General features: G+C 30.8%; 1 protein-coding gene across 5 annotated transcripts in view; it reads right to left on the bottom strand.

Moving 5' to 3' along the window:
* LOC107993988 (neurotrimin-like) overlaps positions 1–22,273 on the bottom strand; it is a 171,424-nt gene that overhangs the window by 18,603 nt on the left and 130,548 nt on the right. For 3 of the 5 annotated variants that reach the window (XM_062080720.1, XM_062080719.1, XM_062080717.1), the window contains 2 exons: positions 13,770–13,867; positions 151–358 (listed from right to left, as the gene is read on the bottom strand). In XM_062080720.1, coding sequence (XP_061936704.1) covers positions 151–358; positions 13,770–13,823 — 262 coding nt within the window. In that variant the 5' untranslated portion in view covers positions 13,824–13,867. Of the gene's footprint in view, positions 1–150; positions 359–7,652; positions 7,800–13,769; positions 13,868–22,273 lie in introns of those variants that run through there. The other 2 variants (XM_062080721.1, XM_062080718.1) reach the window with 2 other exon arrangements.

Raw genomic sequence — 22,273 nt, 5'->3', positions numbered from 1 at the left:
CGGACAATTCAGATATTTGTCGTATATTTTAAAACACATTTTAAAGCAAATAAAATAATTACAAATATATTTTCAATTCAACGTGGAATTTTTCATATGGATTGATCGGATTAGCAAGATGTTACATATATAACGTAATAATTAACCAACCTACGACATCCAAATAACCGGTTTGACTCTTCATCGGATCGGTATTTATTTGGCACATATAAGCACCTCGATCGGATTCGGTCACATCGCGTATATGTAAATGCCATGTCTTGCGTTCGGTATGCGTTACTCCGATTCTATGATTTTTTGTTATCACGTGATTCGCTATCGTTAGAATAGTTTGTGTATCCACGCGCAACCATGCTACCTGAAACAGAAAACACGAGATAAAAATGTAAGTAAAAATTTATCCAAAATTTATATCTTGAATGCAATGAAGTTTGATTTGTATTTTATTTCTTTCTTAAAATATTATTTTATAAATGAAATTGAAACGCAACAAGAAAACGCGTTAAACGCGTAATATACGTATTACGTATGTACGTTCATCGAAGTACGTAGTAGTTAACATCGACAGAACGTAACGCAAAGTCGGATTAAAAACAACGATATTACAAGTAAACGTTTAAATACGTGTATAATATACGTTTTTTGTTACGTTTTTTGTTACGTTGAAATATTTAAACGTTTGTAACGATTTATTATAGCATTTTCATCTATCTATATACGCGTTTTCGCATAAATTTTGTTTCAACCACAACATATTTGTTTGAATAATGATAACAAATATATATATATATAGGATCGATACAACAACAACAACAACGACCAATCCTGATTTATCGGTCTTCGTTATCGTGCAGTCAGGATAATTAGAACGCGGTTAAGAGTAAGAATTCAGCCAGCAAAAATTTCCCTCTACGGAGAGAAAATTCTCCCGTTTTTTTCAGAAAATCCCTCCTTTAATCATTCCTGGATATATCCTACTTTTTCTTCGATTTTTCCGTTCTTTTGTTTATTTACCTCATTACTCGTTTCTTAGTTTTTTATTTTTCTCGCGTTTCCTATCCAATTACTTGGTTACTTGGATTTATTTATTTTGAAATTTCTTTTCTTTAAGAATGTTCTTTAAGAAGAAATAACTTATCTTACTTAAAATTGAATCGATCAATATAAAACAAAATGTTGAAAACAAAATGAATATAGATACGCAGACAGAATGTTAATATTCGTTAATCAAATTTATTAATAAATATTCTATTGAATTGTTAATTTAAATGTAAATACTTATGTGTGTATATTATGTACGAGGTAATATAAAATGAAAGGGAGAGAGATTTAATAGATTATTTAAACGATCGTTCCAACGGGGAAAACTTCATCAAAAATCATATTATAATTATCTACATATTGTACTTAAATATATTTGATATCGAAGAATAAAGAGAAATTATTTTATTTTTCCATTATATTAGCCAAGAGTATAATACATGTTTCGGTGAATTGGGAGAATTTCTGGAAGCATTGTACGTTCGAATAGTAACAATAGTAATGCATTCGTTGTATTTAATCAAGCGTCGAACAATCGTGCACGTTGAATTAACTGGGCGTCACACCCAGCGAATCATCCACGTTCTGTATGACCACGAGCCTGGATAAAATGGTTGCCGTTTGAGAGTGAGAGGTATCATTTCTCTCTAGTAACTGGTCCCTTGTCTCCCTCAATGTTCGTCGCAATATCTTCGTGCAAATCATCTTGAAATTTAGTTTTTTTCTATATATACAACTTATATAAGTTGTATCATTTACAAATATTGTATGCTATCGACACGGTTTAATGAAATTTATTTTTTCTCAATCGTTAATCTTAATTCCGAGAACAAAATATATATAATCTTTTCCTGTTTTAGGAGATCTAAATATACTTACTTAAGGTAAGTTCTTTCCTTTTTTTTTAAATTATTTCCTTTAACTCGTTAATTGTTACTAAATAATTATTTATTTCGTTTTTTATATTCAATATCGATATAGAATACAGGATTAATGATGTTGAAAAATATTTTTCATTATTTAAAAAAATTTTAAAAATTCGTACATTATGATAAAAATATATCCAAAATACATTATATTTTTAGCGATAATTAGAATTGTAGAATATCTTTCTATTAAATTTAAAACAAGATACGTAACGTTTATTCAATATTATTTGGTATTCGCTATTATAATTTAATTATTACGTTATCGTCAAATTATATTTTTAATTAGACATTTGTTTTCGATCCAATATTCCTAAAATATCATAAATATATAACCGTATAATGATTAACATATTTATATTCTATCTTTTCTATCGCAAAATTATTTTCAATTGTTTTTCTGAATAACGTCCCTTAAAAAACGTCCCTTAAAAAATTTAATATAGAATTAATTAATTAATATAAATAATAAAATATATTCACATTTACAAATATATGACAAAAATATCTTTGAGCTTATATCATATTATATATAATATCTTTAAAATACAGAAGTTTAATCAACAGGATGTACCACGTCCCGTTTTGTAAATTCTCGTTCTCGACTAATTAAAGCATTCGTTCTCTTTAGAACCATTTCAATTTTACGAGGGCGTACGTATTTTTTTCTTTTTTTTTTTTTTTTTTTTAAACATTTTGTTCGTCGACTAGTACCAGTACAAGTTCCTTACATTAAAACGAAGGAAAAAAAAAAAGAAAAAAAAATAGAGAAGGAACGAAGAAATGCATAGAAAATTCAAATTTCATCGAACAGTGAATAGAGACATCATTGTTACAATTTAGTTACGTTCTACGCGATTCGTTCTCTTACAATTACACGTCTATTCATATCCTACGCGTTTCATAGGCTAAGATTTTCCAGACATTACACGATTCCTATTATGTAATTCCTGCTACATCTGCTTATTCTCTTTTGTAGCGAAAGACAAAGGATCTTAATATCTTAAGCTTTGTTTCCCATAACTTTTTCAACGAATTCTCCAAAGAAAATCATAATTGGAATCTGTTAGTAATAATGAGAAAATGTTTTTAACACGCGATATTATTCTTTTGTTAAATATTTTAATGTGATATGAAAATAATTATTAGTCGAATGTCGATAGAAATAATTGTGGAATCGTAAATCGTAATGAATTATTTCAAAGTCAATCTAAGTAAATTAAAAATGATTGTTAAGACTTGGAAATATAACGATATCTAATGTGAACGAGAATGAATCGAATGTCATCTTTTCTCATGTGGGTAACTGGGGAGCAGAGCGGTGCCATTTTTTTTTGTGGCAATCGTTACCAGGAAACCGTCGAAACATGTGTAACGTAAATACGCGTAAATAATTTCTCTTTTAAAAAAGTTTTTCTTCTTTATTCCAATATTTTAAATTATTCGCGATTATACGAATATACGAGTGTGTATTAATCATTTTCATAATAATAATAAAACTCGTATCCCAGACGTTAACGCAAAGGTTAATAAAATTCAATTTATCGCAGTTCACTACATGTATTCGATTCATTTATGTAAATGCTATGTTGCTTAAGCGTCATCACGATCAAAATGTCGCGATGTACGATACATCGATTTGAAAATTGTTCGTAATAGAAATATTTGCTATAAACGAAAATGAAACATTCAAAAACATATTGTACGATATTTTTATATCATTCAATAATGTAAATTAAATTATCGAGAATAGATTGTTTTAAAAAGATTCAATCGAAGTATTTCCAAAATATGAATATAATTGAAAGACGTGATTTTGAAAAATATTAAAAGAATGTTATTTTACTGAATCGATATCAACCATCGAAAATTTAAACGAAAGAGTTAAATCGCATCGCTCAATTGATATAATCGTTGGTCGTATGTCGAAACAAAAGGAATATCTTATTATATCTTATATTTATACTTATACTATTATGAAACGGAAAATATTGAAAAATATTGAAAAATATCGAAAAATTGATAGCGAAACGTAACGCGATTGAACGTGGCCCAACAGATATGTTATGTTCTCACTGAATTATTACACTATCCGTAACGTGTAACAATAAGACACGATACGAGTGAATGGAAACGAAAACGAGAATAAATTTATTTAGAGTGAAAGCGTAATTTGATTAAATATAACGGATATAGTGATGAACGAATGGTTCAAAAACAATTGGTAAAATGGATAAGTTGATAATGGAAACAGTTTCGTCTATTATTCTAGATATGCATACGTACTGCGTATATACATGTTAGTTGTTTCATTTGGTGCGCGATATCACATTTAGTTTCTTTCAGATTATTTAATTTTCCATGTTCCACAAATTTATTTTCTTTTGTTTTACCACATCTTGTAAGATCTTCCAACTTTTCATAAAATGTCTTCTTCCATAAAATATCATTGTTTATAACGATAATATCGTACGAAAAATTACGAAATATGTAATTGTGAATTAATTCTTTTTGCGATCAGTTTTTTCATTATTTTTCAAAAACAAAGAAAAATAATTTTTCATTTTGTGTAACTAATTTTGTAGTTCAAAGTATAATTTATTTCCATTTATCAAATATGATAATGATAAACACGCGAGAGAAAAGAAACATATTTATATAGAAATGAATTAATATTATAAAATTGAAGTAAATAACAAAGTTTGATCGAATGTTACAAATTGGATTATTTTTTCACCAAAATTGAACTTTTCCTATCATCCTATGCGAGTGGAGAAAACTTTTCATTTCCTTGCCGTTATTTATTTCTGATCGAATGCTTTTCCAATTAATCTTTTTTTATAATATCGATAGTTTGTTTTCGAAAGAAAATAACAAGATTCCAAGTCAATCTCGAGTTTTAACCTTTTCTTAACCTCATATATGTGTAAGAGTATTCGTGCGTATCTTTATAGATGAAGATTGATGACGTCGTGAGACAAAGTTAAACGATACGATATATAAAAAAGAAATAGAAGAAAGTATATTTTCAAATGAAATTTATATTACGTTTTTATAAACATTTTACAAAAATGTACAAAATATAAAAGAATACGATCATTATGTATCTTTTCTTTTTTAGATATAAATTATAAAACGAAACGTTCAAAATATCGATGCGTTAAATAACACGATTAATCGTTTAATCGTTTTATAAGACTCGAAACTGTTCTTTTTTTAATCGCTTACTTTGTTTTTCGAGTTCGTTATTCGAAATAATTATCAGTTTCACGGAACTTTTTAATTAAATTTGTGATCAGAAAATCATTCTTTGTACGACCGATTTTGTTGTTTCTTCAACGATAAAACGTTTTACTATAGTGATTTGAAATAATTTCCTTTTAACGAGTTTTATTGAACTTAATAAATAGAAAGTTCAATATTATTTTTTTTTAATTTTTTAAAACTAAGGAAATGTTTAATTTTCCTATCTTTAACGATTGCAAAATTGCAAAATTCAAATGAACGTTATTCGTTATCGATACGTTCGAAAGATAGAAAATCTAATTCGATACGTTTATTCGAACGTAAAGATAACTCGATTACAACGATTGACAATAATTTATACTAATAAGGGTGATCGTTCGAATTCGACCAGACTTGCCGATTCTAGTCGTAATTTCAGAGATTCGAGATACGAAACTAATTCTCATCAAAATCAAAAGTAATCTTCTACGCTTAATACGCTATTACAATTGAAATAATTATGATATTATATTGTAATACGATATGAAAATTCAAACTGATGATGATCGAATATTTGAAACGAATTGCACAAATATAGATATGGAAGACCGTTTAAATCTGAACAGATATAACAGTATAGATATCGAAGAACGTTTAAATCTAAATTTTTATTATATACGATGCAATAATTTATTACTTGCGATATTCGAAAAATATTCATCCGTAGATGCGAAATTAGTCTAAATTATCCTAATCTAATTTATTAGTCTAATAAAAAAGCTTAAGATTCATCGCGATAAACGAAATATAATAGATTTACAATTTTCTTCTTGTGTAAGTTTCTTCTTCCTTTATATTACGAAACTTTTCACGCAATTTTTCTCAACTTACAATTCACGGTTATTCGCTTACTTTTACATACCGTATACATGTATATCGTGCTTATATCGTATTACATCTTTCTATTCTATGATAAATACACAAAGAAATAGATATATTATCCTTTAAAGTTGAAAAATGTTTCATAATTGAATATTTTAACTATTTCTTCGAGATGATAAAACGATTCATAATAACAATTGTATTATTTCATCGAAATTAATTGCTAGTTGTATCGTTAAGAATCAGATACTTATATCAGTTTTAATCATCCAATTATAACAAAATAAATTATTTTACGTGTGATAAATTAATTTACCTTTATATCAAATGTAATTCGAGCGAGCAAATTTAATCTCAAATTAATTTTAATGAAAGATGGTTTTAAATACGTTTCGACATAACGATGATGATGATGATGATGAAATGACAACAATTGTAAAATTTGTCGTTTCGAACGAAACGATTTTCCCGCAAATGCTAATCCTAAACACTGAGAGATTGAAATTTCGTATGAAATATAACCGGATTTTCTACATTTGAAATATCATTACACCTGTTATCTTCTTCCTACTTTTTCCTACATTACCAAGTAACAAATGTTCCGTATATAACTCATAGTCGATTCTGTTACACTTTCTTATTTGGCCGGTATGCAGTAGGTGTGCTGCTAGGATGATAAGTCGGCAAACGAAGTTGGTGGATAAAAACTGTTCCTATTTCCACAGCAGAGGAAGGCAGGAAGGGATAACTTCCGGTCTGACTCCCGACCGCGGTAGAAAGAAGACGTATATTTCTTCGTAGGTTAGACGGATAGATCGACCGACTATCGGATAATTAAATTCCTCGTGCACCATCACATTCTGAATATTTAATCTATCTACGTGTGAATTTTTTTTTTTAACAAGTCACTAAGAAATACTTCATTTGATTAAAATTTTAATCAAAAATTTTTTCAACTATAATTAAAACGTAAAACACGATCTCCGTTATCTTTCTTTTTTTTTTTTTTTTTTTTTTTTTATATTTAGGACAGTTACATTCACGTTTACGTTCTACGTTTCCGTTATATCAACGTGTTCTGTGTACGGTGTACATATGGATAGAAAATATGACGTCGCGCGAAGAAAAATATATCGTAAGTGAGTACGCGTTATATAATAATAATAATTTAACGCATTCGAATTGAGCATAGAACAGAAATTATACCAATACTAAGCATTAATAAATGTGTAAATTGTTTATAAGCAACGATGTCGTGAAAGAAAGCGTTTCCAATGATCTAAACGGATTGTGATTATCGATTATCATTCTCGCTTTTTGAATAACGAGGAAAGAAGGATTGTTTGGCAGAGAATATCGATATAATTCCCAATTCCCGTTAGAAAATATTTCGTTGCGTTGCGAAATATTTTCCGACTCTTCGATCTTATCGTTGCGACGAAACAAATTAGATTCTCGTTAAAATTATTTATTTCCCATTAAATGCAATTAAATTCCAGCAAATGAATTAAAGTTAAAGAACTTTTAAATTTATGAAAATTTTATGCAAAAAAGTGGAATTGCGTTTAAAATAGTTACCATATGTCACTTGCTACTTTTGTGAAATAAATAAACGAATGAAAGTTAAGTAGAATAAATACAAGTTTTTTTTCACTGGTCGAATAAAGAGAAGAAAGAAAACAAAGAAAATCGACATCGAACGTAATGTAGTGTTGAACTAAATATTTGCATCGAGATAGGAGACAAACATAGCGATTAATTCATTCTTCGTGATCTTGGAATAATCTAAATCCTAATAAATGAACGCAATCACCGGGAGAATATCGATTAATTATCGATGAGCAAATATAACGTGATAACAATATATTCTCTGCAATATATTGTTTGTATTAATCTGTTGACTCAGATTAATAATCGAATAATAAAAAAATCAATGATAAATATTAAATACGATCGAATATCATTTCTATTCGTGAAATAATTATTTGAATTGATTTTATTAATTAATTTACAATTTGTTTTATCATCGAAGAAAAATAATTTATTTATTCGTTATTTACACGTTTCGTATTCAAATTCTTTTTTTTATTTTCTCTTTTTTTTTTCTCCCTTCTCGTATTTATTTTCATTTCTTCGTAATAATACGCATTTTTGTCGTAGATAATAATTATCCGTTAAGAATGATTTCGTACGACGATCTATTCTATCGATATTCTATAGAGATTTGTAACATTAAATATAATTAATCTCACGATTGTTCGTCGTACATTTGAAACGAATCGATAAATTTTTTTGATAATAAATCTTAACGTAACATGGAACACTGTTAGCTGCAATTATCGATATATTTTTGGCAAAGTTAAAACTGTTCGAGCCGTTTACCGTGAAGTGAAACGAGTCCAATCGGCCAAACTTTGTCCATGGTGGGAAAGATAACAAGTCGGACGACCGCCAAACCGTTGTCTAACAGACTTGATTTTTCTTTCTTTCTTTCTTTCTTTATATTTGTCGTGCCAGAAACGATTATTTTTAACGATTAAGATCCGGTAAGTAGAACGGTTTAATCCTTATTTCGTATTAAAGTATATTGCTTATCGTTTATATCTCGTTAATTTCTTACGAGATGGTAGTTTGGAAATTTCATTTGCTCGACGTTCGAAGCAAATTTATGAAAATAGAAAAACTTTTTTTCGTACAATTAAACATGATATACAATGTTGTCGGATTATTTTAATTGTTTTTTCAAAAAGAATTTTTTTTTATCAATTTAAATTTTTAAAATTATATTTTTAAAAAATAAGATGTTAGGATTTAGTTTGTTTCGATATCGACGGAAGCGACGACGAAGAGTAAGATGGTCGAAAAAATGGAAAAGCGAACGTAAAAGATTTCAATTCCGAACAAAACGTCATTGTCTTATTATTCGTTTCTCGGAACATTAACCGTAAACGTGGTTGGCACGATCGTTACTTTCGTGAAAGGATCGGACGATACGGGAACGTTGAATCCCGATCTCATTTCGCCGTCTTTTCAACTCCTATTATCTTGTCGACGAGAAAGAACAATAGAGAGACAAAAAAATTGCTCCAGGCTGTAATACCGATAAATTTCGATACAGTTTAAACTTTTCTTAGACGAGGCGTCGCGTTTACGAACACCGAGTCGAAGAAAAAATGAAGAATAATCTAATTTTTTTATCTAGGAATAGGTAGGTGTACATCTTTAATGTATAATTGATTAGTAGTATCATTAAAGCGATATAAAAAATTTGAGATTTAAACATAACTTAAGCTCGGAAAAAAATTGTATCGCGTATCGCTGATAACGCGATATTTAAGTAATAAATGGATACGATAAAATTACGTATATAAACACATGGTACATGGTAGAAATTTTCGTAAAATTTGATCATGTAATGAAATTTGAATCGGCAAAGTAACATTGGACGGAAAGAAGGAATAAAGACAGAAAGAAAAAGTAAATACGCTCTAGTTAAATTAGCGTGACCATTCCATTACGGTCGATGAATATTTTAATAGCGACTTTCTTGTTCGCGTAATTTTCTCGACGATATCGGTCCTCGAATCGTTGTCCATCGTAAGATTCGAATAACACGCTCGTACGATTCGTGTCTCCTTCTCCTATAAAACGAGTTAACGTGACGGTTGGCGAGTAAAACCTCGTTCGATTTTAACAACGCCATCAAAACTTACGTTTCCAGCTTACGTTCGTACTTTTCTCTATCCGCATCGACTAAAACTACATTCTTTTAACTTGGAATTTGTTATCTAGGAAGTGCTACGTATGTCGATTTATCGTATTGCGATTCATTATTCTTCGATAAAATGTATTTCTTTATAAATATATTTATAATTTTCGATACGGAAGAGAACGCGTTTACGTTTGAAATTTTGTTCGCACTTCGCGTAAAGTTCCATCTATGAAAAAAAATTAAATTTTCCTAACGGAGAATTCAAGTAAGCACGTACGCGTGACAAATATATCCGTAACGATGAAATTTTGTAATAATAAAAAGTCGAGAAACGAGAGCGAGAGCAAAACGTTCGTACGCGGAAATGTACGTATTCCGACTGAAATCGACCGATCTTCGTGAATATATATTTTAAATCGTATCGTATATATTTGAAAACTCTCAAGTAATGAAGAAAAAAGACTTATTACGAAAATAAAGAAAGTCTGATTTATTTGAAAATAATTACGAAATTTTTAACGTAACGTTCTACGCAAGCGAAAGTAACAGGTTATACATACTATATGTATAAATCACGTATGATACGTACGTACATATCGCATAATATGCATATTACAAATTAAGCTTCAAATTTGTTAGAAACTTGATATAAAGTTTTATCATGCATACGTAACATGATCCTCGTTCAACAAAAAGCAATAACCCTTGTTAAATTTTAACGAAGAATTAGAATATCCGCCTAATATGTTCCTACTAAATCGTATTCTCATCATTTCGTTGTAATGAAATATTACGTTACGTAAATTCTCTTACATATAACATATAGATATCGATTTTTAAAAAATAAATTAGATATTTTTTCTATTTTGAATATATATTCGATAACGATTCTTTATTTACGTTTATATCAAAAACACGTATTCAACGTTGGATTATTTATCGTTGCAAGGAAAATGTGAATTAAAAGATTTTGCGTAATCTCGTTTGATCTATCGATATCAATTTTATTTTTTTTAATTAGTTTAGGAAAAATCGTAAAGACGAATCCAGCTGTTTGCGACAACAACAAAAAGTATATAAATATCGTGTATCGGAGTAGTAATCGAGAATTTTGCTAAGCATTTATGAGATCGAATTTATATTTTCACGTTCAAATTGGTTCAAATTTTCTCGTAAGAAAAATAAATAAAACGAAAAAATGAATATCTAATATCAATATGTAGGAGAAATTCGAAGAATTTCGATCACTTTCGTTTTCGGATTATTTCGATCATGTTTCGAATTGAAATCTAGATGCGAAATCAATGGTTGTCACAATTACGTGATTGTTAAATCGATATTTGCCCTAGGCTCAAGTGCAAATGCGACAATAATCCCAGATGCGATATATAATTATGGCTTAGGTGGCACGTTATTACAGATATAGGGTTGCACGCGACTCTTGCGGCCCATTCTCTCCGGTGCCTGTTATCTTCTCCTCTCGGTGCATGTGCTCGGCACACCGAGTAATGCGAGCCTCGTATGTAAATCCCATTCTGATTAACATCCACGTGTTACCAACACAGAGAACCCTTACATCATCTACTAGTCGGTATCCTGCTTGCCCCTAAACCCTCTTAACTGCCGCGTCACACCAATGCCCTTTCCAACTTGGCCTCTGTCGCGTCTGCCGATATTAATTTCCCTTTCTTCGTCATATTCGCATTCGCATCCTAATACGAGCCTATATTCATATTTTCCATCTACGCGAATACAATTCCTTTAAAAATATGTATATGGTATGTATTAGGATAGCTGACCGTTTCCCTTCATTTCTCTTAAACTTGTGATAATAATTTAGAGAGAAAAAAGAACGTTGAACGATTTGCGAATTTCCAAAAACGATCTAGTACATAGCGACGTAATATATGAGAAATGTTGATACGATGTATTGATATAACGATAGTAGAGTAACGTGAAAATCCTTTTGTAATTATATTTACCTTAAGATGGAAAGAGAAAAGGGTAAATTTTCGCGTTAGAAACTTGCTCTTAATCCAATTTTCAACGGTTATTTAACAGGTATTTGAATACTCTATCATCATAATATCCACAATATGCAATTTGGTTAGTGGTAAATATGATTTTCAGACATTGTTGCGCAAGATTCGTCTTTCTCCGAGAAACAAATATTAAGATTAACAGAAAAACGAAATAAAATGAAATGAAAAGATTTCATATCGATTTTTTTTTCTTCGGAAATCTAAAAGATTATTTTATGTAATTATTTTCGTAAAAGATGAAGGTATTTATAAGATTAAAGGCAACGTTAATATTGTCCCGCTCGGAACGTTTTCTCGCGTTATGGGATAGGAGAAATAATTATGAAAAATTTGTTGATCGCAAATATAGATATTGCGAATATAGGTAGAAAATTTAAAAGTTGAGAAGAGGCTAAACGGTGCATTCTAGCACATCTGAGAATCCTTCTGGGAATCTAACTCATATTTTTCCAAATGAATTTCGCTTGTCACGGAAGAAATACGTTTCCTATTTCAAGCGGTTCGTGTACGAGGTTAGCCCAGTCGAGTTGAGAATGGAACGGTGTGAAAATGCGAAGAAACGACCGAACGAACGAATACAGTGAGAAGAGAAAACGCGTTCACCACTGGCAGTAAAGTTTCGGCGTGTGCTGTTCTTTAAAGCATCGCAAATCTCCGCCAGATTCTCTCTGTCTTCCTGTCTCTCTCTCTCTCTCTCTCTCTCTCTCTCTCTCTCTCTGTCTTCCTGTCTCTCTCTCTCTCTCTCTCTCATATACATGATGCTTCGCGAATTCTTCTTGGAAATGAACTTATTTCATTAACATCGTCGCGCGAAATTATAGACGACGCGACAAATGTTGGAGAATTTCACGAATCATCATCGTGTTTTTAAATCGTGATCAAAATTTTAAAAAAAATTGTTATTTATCGAGAATAAAGTAACAATTGAATCGTTTTTGCTTGCTCTATCTATCTATTTATCCATCTTCGAACGAGCGAAATTGTAATCATAAATAAATTTCGCGAAGAATTACGTTGATATTCGTCGTAACTTCAGTTGTAATTGTAATTTCTCGATCTAGGAGAAAATTCGAGGAAAAGCCGAGTCGAGGAGAAAACCTAAGTAGTAGAAGAGCGACGAGAAACGTCTTATCTGCTGGTCATGAACCGTGGCTGTGCAATATCTAGGCTCAAACTGATGTAGTTAACCTAAGTTTGTGTCTGAAGGCAGACTCGTTTCGAGCTGTGCTATACTCATTTTAAGTTTATACTTAAAGGGCTTAACATCCTTTCCCCCGTCCAAAACCATCGCTTCTTTATGTGTTCTATATTAAATAACAGAGATTCTTATTCGTCGAAAAATCGAATTAAGCAAGAAATTGAATTAATATTTATCCAAATATAATAGCAAATATAATACAACTACCGTGGATTTTCTACCTATTTAAACTCTTCTTTTTCGCATCGTGTCATACGCATATGAAAAATAAAAATATTCGTAATCGTTAAATCCTTTAATTCGCGAGAAATTTTGCGATATTGCCAATTGATTTCGTACAAACGACTTTCCGTTTCGGTAACCGTTTCGCGATTACTGGATCGCGAATTAATGAAATTTGCTTACGCCCCAGTTTTCCACGCGCAATGTTCGTTGATCGTTCACGCGAGTATCGTAGCTTTCCGTTCTTCTTTAAACGTTTCGAGCTAAAACTTATTAAATAGAATCGATTCTTACGAGTCTGGATCGTTCAAAATTCGCGGATTATCCATTCATACGCGGACCGATGTATGCGTAGAGAATTATCTACGTAAAATAAAGGAACGCTATATAAAGATGGCATAGAAGGTGATTTCCATTCGATCAGAATCTAACCATGCAATGTAATTTTGAGGAGATGAAAAGGAAGGCGAAAAAGGATACACGTGTGAGAGATTAAGAGACATGGTTAGTGGAAAATTTACCTTGTAGATAGAAAGATTTGCAACGACGCAAGTGAGCACGGCTTCCCTGCCCATCGGGATCGTCACGTTTGTTATTGGCACGGTAAAGCTCGGTCCCTCTGAAACACAAGGGTGTTGTCTTCTAAAGCGTCCTGTATAGTACGATATCCTGTGAATATCGATCCATTTTTCCATTCAGTATCATCACATTACGAAATTATTACGTATTCGAGGTAAAGATTCGATTAATTCGATCGAAAATTCGACAGAAAATTCTTGAAATATCTATCTTCGAGTTGAACGATCAAAAAATAAGAAAAAATAACAATCGAAATATATTTTTTTACCACCGTACTTGTTTCGCTTGTTCGGATACAACAATTTTTAATTAAATTTCATTTACTCGCTTCTTTTAGTTTTCAGCTCCGATTCTTTTCACGTATCTATTTTAATTCGTCTTCGTTCTATTTAAACGGCGTAGCCGAATGAAAAGTTTGAAAAAGGAAAATCGGAACGAAAAGTGGAAAGATATTTATTAAAACTAAGCATATCGAGTGGGAAGATTCGATAAAATCAACTATCCAGTCGAATTTTGAAATAAACTTTTTATAGGAGGTATTATTTCTACCACACGACTCGCGTTCTCCGAATAATTCATTCTCCACGTTCTGTTGTATCGACACGCTGTTGAGAATTTGCATTCTATGGACACCGACCAGTAAAACGCATCGCGTACAACATAAACATCTGTTCTCCGAAATATATGCGCGACTAAATACGTCCTAATTTATACCTATGTGTTTCTATATAGATAAATATGCACGCTCGATTATAATTGTGAAGCAAACATCAACTTTTTAGCCCATATTTATAGGAACAAACAAAGTTAAACAAACCGTTTCCATTATATTAAAACTTTATGAATTTTTCTTTTTCATCGACTAATTCGCACATATCTTAGTAATCTATAAATATATTTTTATATATTTTATAGCCAACAAAATTCGTTACATTTAAAAAAGCTTCTTTTTTATTCCTGCGGTTAAAATTTAATTTGAAACCAAATAATTATTCTTTAACATTGATAAAAAAAAGTTGAGTAACATTAAGTAAATATGAATGAATTATTTTCATATCTCTCTCTTTTTTTTTTCTTTTTTTATTAATATTTTTTTTAACAATTTTTATTTTTGATTAATTAAAAATAAATTTTTTTCGTTATTTTAATTGCAATTAAATCTTTGCATTTTTTTCTTTCGGATAAGGGAAAATATTCTAATGGTAATTTATACTATATTTATACTAAAGAAACGTATAATAATAATAATAATAATGTTTATTTTTATTATCATTCTTCTTTTCTTTCAAAAAAGTCAAAAATCTCTCTTTCCGATTTTTATATTTTTACCAGTTTTTGAATCAATTATATTCTTCGTAAAAACGTTTGTCGTTTCACGCAAATATTTGATTTAAAATTATTTAAAATTGAAAACCTTCTTACGTTTTATTAAAATAATTAAAATAATTAAGATTCTCGTCGTTTGTATTTTCCCGATTCTCGAGTTCCTAGAGATTCAAAGAACAAAATCGTCTTAACTCCTTCCATTAAGTTTATCGAAGTTCGTTTCATCCGTAACGAGCACAGATGGATATATAGTACATACCTAGCAATCTCGGAGATACTTTCTGCCAAAATTTACGTAAAATTTTTACTTAAAATTATAAAATTTCAATATCAGAAAGATCGAGTCAATATCTTAACGTATATACAAGATATTTCTTTCTAATGTATATGATTTTATTAGCGAAAAAATTATATACATCACATAAATTCTTTCTGAAATACATATAAAATGTATCATTTAACTCGATTCGTAAAAAAATTATTTTATATAATTTTATATATTTTCCTTTTTTCTTTTTTAATCCAAAATTATCGAAGTTTTCTCGAGTTTTCGAACGAGTATATTTAAATATTTAAATTTAAATTATCAAATATTTGTACGATACGAATACACTTTTCTTTATCGATCGTTCGAACAAATTCGAATTATATGAATCATTCTGTAAGGAATAAAGGGATAAAGATAAAGTTAATTGAATCGTCGAAGCGTTATTAAGCGAGTTTGTATTTAAAAAGGATTATTGTAGCTAGTTAATGCGTGTTCGATTCCTAAAACCGCTTTGAGGATTTGCTACGCTAAGTAGGTATGTACGAATTGCGTAAAGACGTTAGAGGGGCAAAGAGAGGCAATGTTGGCAAGAGCATCGAAACCCGGTGTGCGCCAACAGATAAGCATTGATCCCAATTACACCGGTCGGGTAGACCGGTTTCCAGTCTGAACGGATCATGGATTATTGACTCCATCTTGATTACCCGACTCCCGTCAATACAATCGAGAAATCGATATACCTTAAATTTCCTATGCTTCGTGCTTCTTTTACATTTTTTTCTTTTTTTAATAATACATAATTACATTATTAATTAGTATTACGAATTTTATCGAAGTGTGCGTGTTCGTCGTTTGTATATATTTTTTATAGGATATGATCAGTTGCATCGATAAGTAAATTTTATAAAAACTATATAAACTTGTATTTCTTATCTTATTTTATTTATATCAACGATGTTACTTATTTCCTCGCTCGATTTAACGATTAAGTTTAAATGTAAATTTAACGTTTAACGTTAAAGAAATGAACGGATATAATAGAGAAGGATTGGTCGGTTATAGAATATAATTTTTACAAAGAAAGGAGAATCGAAACGTATACCGCGATATATATATTGATGCGAAGAATAAAGTTGAATTCTGGAATATATTTTCGAATAATTATTAACAACAAAAACGATCATTCGAGTAAGAAAGTAGATGCTTAATATTTATGCTTTTTAATAATGGAAAGATTTCACGCGCAAGTTTCTCGATTAAGAAATTATAATATTATTTCTAGATCGTAACACGTATATTACGTAGATAAGTGAAAGCGAATCTACGACTCGCGTGATAGAATGACGCATTCGAGATAGTGAAATTTCTTATATGTGATTTGTAATAAGCTATTATATTGTCAATTTTTTTTTCGTGAAAATCTATGGTATGTAGTATGATTTTTCGCTTTAATTCCGAGCGATTCGTATTGCCCATGAAAGGAAGAGTATAGTGCGAGTTGGATTCATGGATATCCAGCCATTGAGAAGATATTGGTCATCCGTTATCATGCCATTTTTCACCGCGTGCCACTAGCTCGTAGCTACGTTTGCCTACTGGCACGGAGTTGAAAAACTGCTCTATACGTTTTACATAGCTTTTCATGCTTTCATTTTCTCTTCGAGTTTGTAAATAACTTGGATTAACTAAAAAATTAAAGATATTAGAATAATTTTGAAAATTATTCCGATTAATCCGAACAATATAGTACGAAGATAATATAATATCGTTCAATGCCCATCTTTCGCAAACTAGTAAATACAAGTCCTTTTCCGTCATATTGGCCAGAACGTTGTTGGTCATTGTCCAAGAAAATCCTCGTTCATCATCATTTTCCAATTATTTATGACGCTCTGTTTATCCTCGTAACTTTTAGTTCTCCAAGTTTTTCTCTCTGGTATTAAAATACTATCTTTTCCATCTTCTTCTTTCCCGTATTATCGTTATGAAAAATTCTATCGTCATTTTCGATTTATCGGAAACAATGTACAACAAATTATACGTATAAATATATTGTAACGCGTATAAGCGAAATCATCGTATTTTACATAATTTCGATCTCTAATTGTTCTCTTGTATTTTCCATTCTTCTCGTGTGTTCGTTGTTTTATCTTTTGAACAAAAGTTGAGTGCAACACGGTTCTCCGGCGTAAACGATTTTCTAATCGATTAAAAGAAACAATACATAGGTTCGTTAAAAGAATTTCGAACGGTTTCAACTTAATTTACTTTTCTCCGAACGAACGACCGCGTTCGTTTGTAAGAAAATAATTGAACCAGCTATGTAAACGTTATATTCTTTTATAAATCTCGATCGAGTTTCTTATCATTGAATCGCTAATTAAATAATTCTCGTTATTTTCTCGTAAAAATTTATCGAACATTTATGAATAAAATTTACGGAGATTAGAGATTTTTCACGGGATAGAATAAAAATAAACGTTTTACCGTATATAAGTCTTATCGCGAGTCATTGCACTTCTATAGTTTCGGATTTGTATCGATGCACAGATATTGTATCGATCGAATTTCAATGTTACAACGACCTCGTTTGAAATTCGTAAATTCTTAAAAAAAAAAACTTTGTCGGATTAAAGTTTTTTTCCATCTTTTTATGCCAAAAATCAATGTAACTAGAAATACGAGCGTAAAAGAAAATTGAACGTTTTTAACAACGACTTAACACGTAAATAAATATTAACACATTGTTATTATCGATATTTTTGCATTGTTGAATCGAAGGATCGAAAATATAAAATGGAATCGAATAGTAGATTCGATCTATAATTGATGATAATAACTAACAAATAACTAACGTATTTTCGTGCTTCTCTTGGGGCAAACCACAATTTATTTCTTTTCCGATGTTTTCGATATTGCTTCGTTCTACAAAAAAAAAAAAGAAAGAAAGAAAAAAACAAATATATTTTTGAGAGAAAGCAATAGAGCACACGTTCGTTATGCATAACATGAAACAAACAAGAAGAAAAAACAATCGAAATTTTTAATTTTGTACTAATTTTTCGGTCAAATAAAATCGTTAAATGATCTTTTCCTTTCCTCTCGAATTTGTGAATCTGATAATTTGATAATTGCGAAAAATGCACATTTGATTCAAATTGAATATAACGTAACGTGTTTAAATACACGATATCTTTCCGTTTCGTGTTTGTGGATGCTAACCTTGAAAGAGAAAATCACGTACGAGGTGAAAGAGAAAACTTGGTTTCCCAACAAGTTAAACTCTGATACTTTGGAAACAGTTTCTAGGTATGAATTCGGCCTCTTATTATGGACAATGTTCAACGAGTCGAAATTTCTTCGAGTTAATCTAGCGATTAAACAAATATCGCTTTTCTTCCGTGTACAGTTTCCGTGTACTTTAATTACATCATTTAGAATTCACAACAAACTTAACCACGTATATAGATAATTTGTATTTAGAATTTACTATACGAATAGAAAGCGTTAAAAACTATTCGAACCTTAAATAATAAGAGATAAAAAAGATGCTTTTCTTTTCTTCTTCTGTCAATAAAAATTGTCAATAAAAAAAATATCAAACATTGTTATACTTATAAGAATTAGGAAATAGAGACAGATTATCGTTTCGGATTAAAAATGGAAAACGGCGAACTAGACGATGGAATCCAACTTTTTTCTCTCTAAAAACGATACGCGTAAAGTTTCACCAATTAGCTAAAAGTAACTTAAGAAGATTTAACGAAAGTCTTTTGAATCTCAACTACCTAATTGTTATCTGGTTTTTTTGTTGTCAACGCACGACTTAAATCTTATACGTAATTTCAATGTTCAAGATTTTAATCTACTTAACGAGTAACGAGAAATTTAGAATTTTTTTTTTTTTGCGTTATTTTTTGGATACGTACGAAAGTAAATCCTAATCGTAAAATATACTGTGCTAAGCCGAATTGTTCGAATTTTTTACGGACAAAGAAAAGACAAAAAATCGAATCTTTCTCAAACAGACTTGCCAGCGAGGAGCGAGAAACGAATTTTGGACGATAATATTTTTGAAAAAGAATATTAGACAGATATTGGAAAAACTGTCACGATGGCGACGGTATGGTGGAATAAGAAAGGAATTATCCATAGAGAATTCCTCTCGACAAATCAAACTGTCACGATAGATCTTTACTCGAGCCAACTGAATCGTATAAATGTTGTTCTAACCTAGCAGCGCACCGGTTCTCTCGATGGAGATCTCTAACGATGGAACGAAAGAGTGTTATTTTGAATAGCGAAATCCACTAATCCGAGAGAAAGAGAGAGAAAGCGAAAGAAAATAATGAAATTATCAATGTCGCTAATTACTATTTACACGTATAAGAAATACTATTTAGAGATATAAAGAAATATTGATTTTCATTCGTTCGTGACACATCGGTTTCGATCGTCTGATTTTTTTCGAAGATTCTTTCTCTCTCCTTCCTCGAGGATCGGATCACGCACATTACGGAACGGAATTTAAAAGAGAGAGAATAATTAAAATTACTGTAAAACTACTAATTATTGCAGATTGCAAAGACAGAAAAGCGAATTTCTCCTGATAACGCAGCTTGCACGGTTTGACAAAGTTTTTAACCAATTACCAAAGATATTGATCTTATCGATTAAATTTTCACGAAAATATAAGTTTAACGCGATTCCATTTTCTTCTTTTTATATCTGTATATTTCCTTTTATCTAACGAATTCAAATTTTCAAAGTTGTCTGTCAAAGTTGTAGATTATCGTTGGCAGCGCGTAAATCGCGTTTCGAATCGGATACGAATCGCAAACGTGCGATCAATATCGTATTTGTAACGTAGAAAATTTCAAATCGTTTCGTTCGTTTCGTTCTATATCGAATTATAAGGTAAATTTGATACATCTCTATTTCTTTGATATCTCTCGAATGAAAAACAAAATGAAATATTTGTATCGTTGATTAAAATTTTTACTTTAGATTCGCAGAATTTCAAAGTATCGCTACAAAATCAATTTTATCAAAAGTGCGATAAATATGAGAAACGGTAAAGTTTATTTTTACAATGAAACGATTGCATCGGTGTACTTGCCGAATTAAATTACCTATAATCAACAAATTGAATCGGCCAGTTAGTTATATTTACGATGAGAAAAACTTTACGAGTAAATCTGTAGACGCGTTTGTTTTAATTAACGCTAGCAATCCCCAGTTGGATTAGTTTTATAAACCCGGTAATACATGATAAATCAATTATCGAATTATCGGATTATCGCACAGCGTCCAGTGCTCGACGCTTTGCTCGTTTACACGAGTGTTAATATCGCCAATGTTTGCGGACGCATAAATCGTTAATAACGGTGGTCGGAAATATTTGTCGGAAAGCTCCTTTCCTATATGCGTGTCCTCGTAATTTCCTCGATAATTTCCAACGATTTAGGCTCTTCGATGTCGGTTGACATTTGATAAATCCATTTCCTCGGATCGTTCGAACGATTGATCAATTTTTCCAATTCTTTCCTCCTCGTCTTCGTCTCGTTATCTCTGCAACGACTTTATTATATTCGTTGAGTATAATCGTTCATCGCGAGAAATACTTTACTCGTTGCAAAAGACACAAAACGTATAAAAGCGTTTCTCTCTTTATCGAATACCAAATTTTACGTCAGTTTAGTGGAAAATTTCGCTAATTTAGAGCGATCTTTAATATAGCGAAAATTGCCAATAACCGGCCTAAAATTCGAACGCGGAAATAGAAGCCATATATCTATATCTAGCGGTGAAACTCTCTTCTGTTCTTCGATTCGGGAGGATAATGTTGTAAGCTCCTTAAAGGGTTCCCATTATGCCCTAATGCTTCCAGAATTCTTGATATTAAGTTCCATAGATCATAAATTTGACATACTTACAAGGAATTTTCGCGTGTATACCACTATCCACGCGATCTGACATAACTTCGTAACGTGTTTCGCGTATGATGCGTAAGATAAGAGCTTAAATTAAATATCGTTTACGTACGAAAATCGTACGTATCGGTTACGTACTGTGTGTGACTATATCGATATCAATAATTCGAAAGGATCCAGTTTGTACGATGTTTCCACGCGTTACAGATTAGGTTCTCTCTATTTAAAAAGAAAGAAAAAAGTAAGTTCCGAGTTAAAGCTATTGGAAAATAAATATTGATCGTGCCGTTATCTTTATATACTGGCGAACGTGTATCCATTTGAGCGAGTTGAAAATGTTAGTGGTAATTTGATGACACAGCTGGCTACTATTAGCCGTTTAATCGCGTTATCGGTCTTCGTCAACTCGATTCTATACGAAATACGTCACACGGTTGTTCGCTTTCTCATATAAATCTAATCATCGAGTCGAATGATGAAAGAACGAATCGAATATCATTAACTCTATTTCTCTCGATATCATACCTCATCTCGATATTCGTTATTCGCGTTATACATTTTATTTCTTCAAAAATGGAAATATAACGCGTGTATATTTTAAAACACGTATATTCGTTTAATTATTTTTAGTGAAATTCTAGAGTTGATCGATAAATTTTCTACGATCGATCACACCGTGAAAAACGTTGTTATCCCGTTATCTCCCGTATCGTTGCAAATATCTTCGAAAAAGAAATAATTAATATTTCGATACGGTCTATTTATATATATAGAGAGAGAGAGAAGGCGCGAACAAGATAAATAAAAAAATTTAAATAAAAAAATTTAATATCCTGGAGTAAAATTACTCTTTAATCCGTTACTATATGCTTATCAAAGACACGGAATGGTAGCGATAATAAACATAAAGCCAAATCAA

Source organism: Apis cerana, linkage group LG10, assembly GCF_029169275.1.
Source record: "Apis cerana isolate GH-2021 linkage group LG10, AcerK_1.0, whole genome shotgun sequence".
Classification (NCBI taxonomy): domain Eukaryota; kingdom Metazoa; phylum Arthropoda; class Insecta; order Hymenoptera; family Apidae; genus Apis; species Apis cerana.
This window is presented reverse-complemented; position numbering and strand designations above follow the sequence as displayed.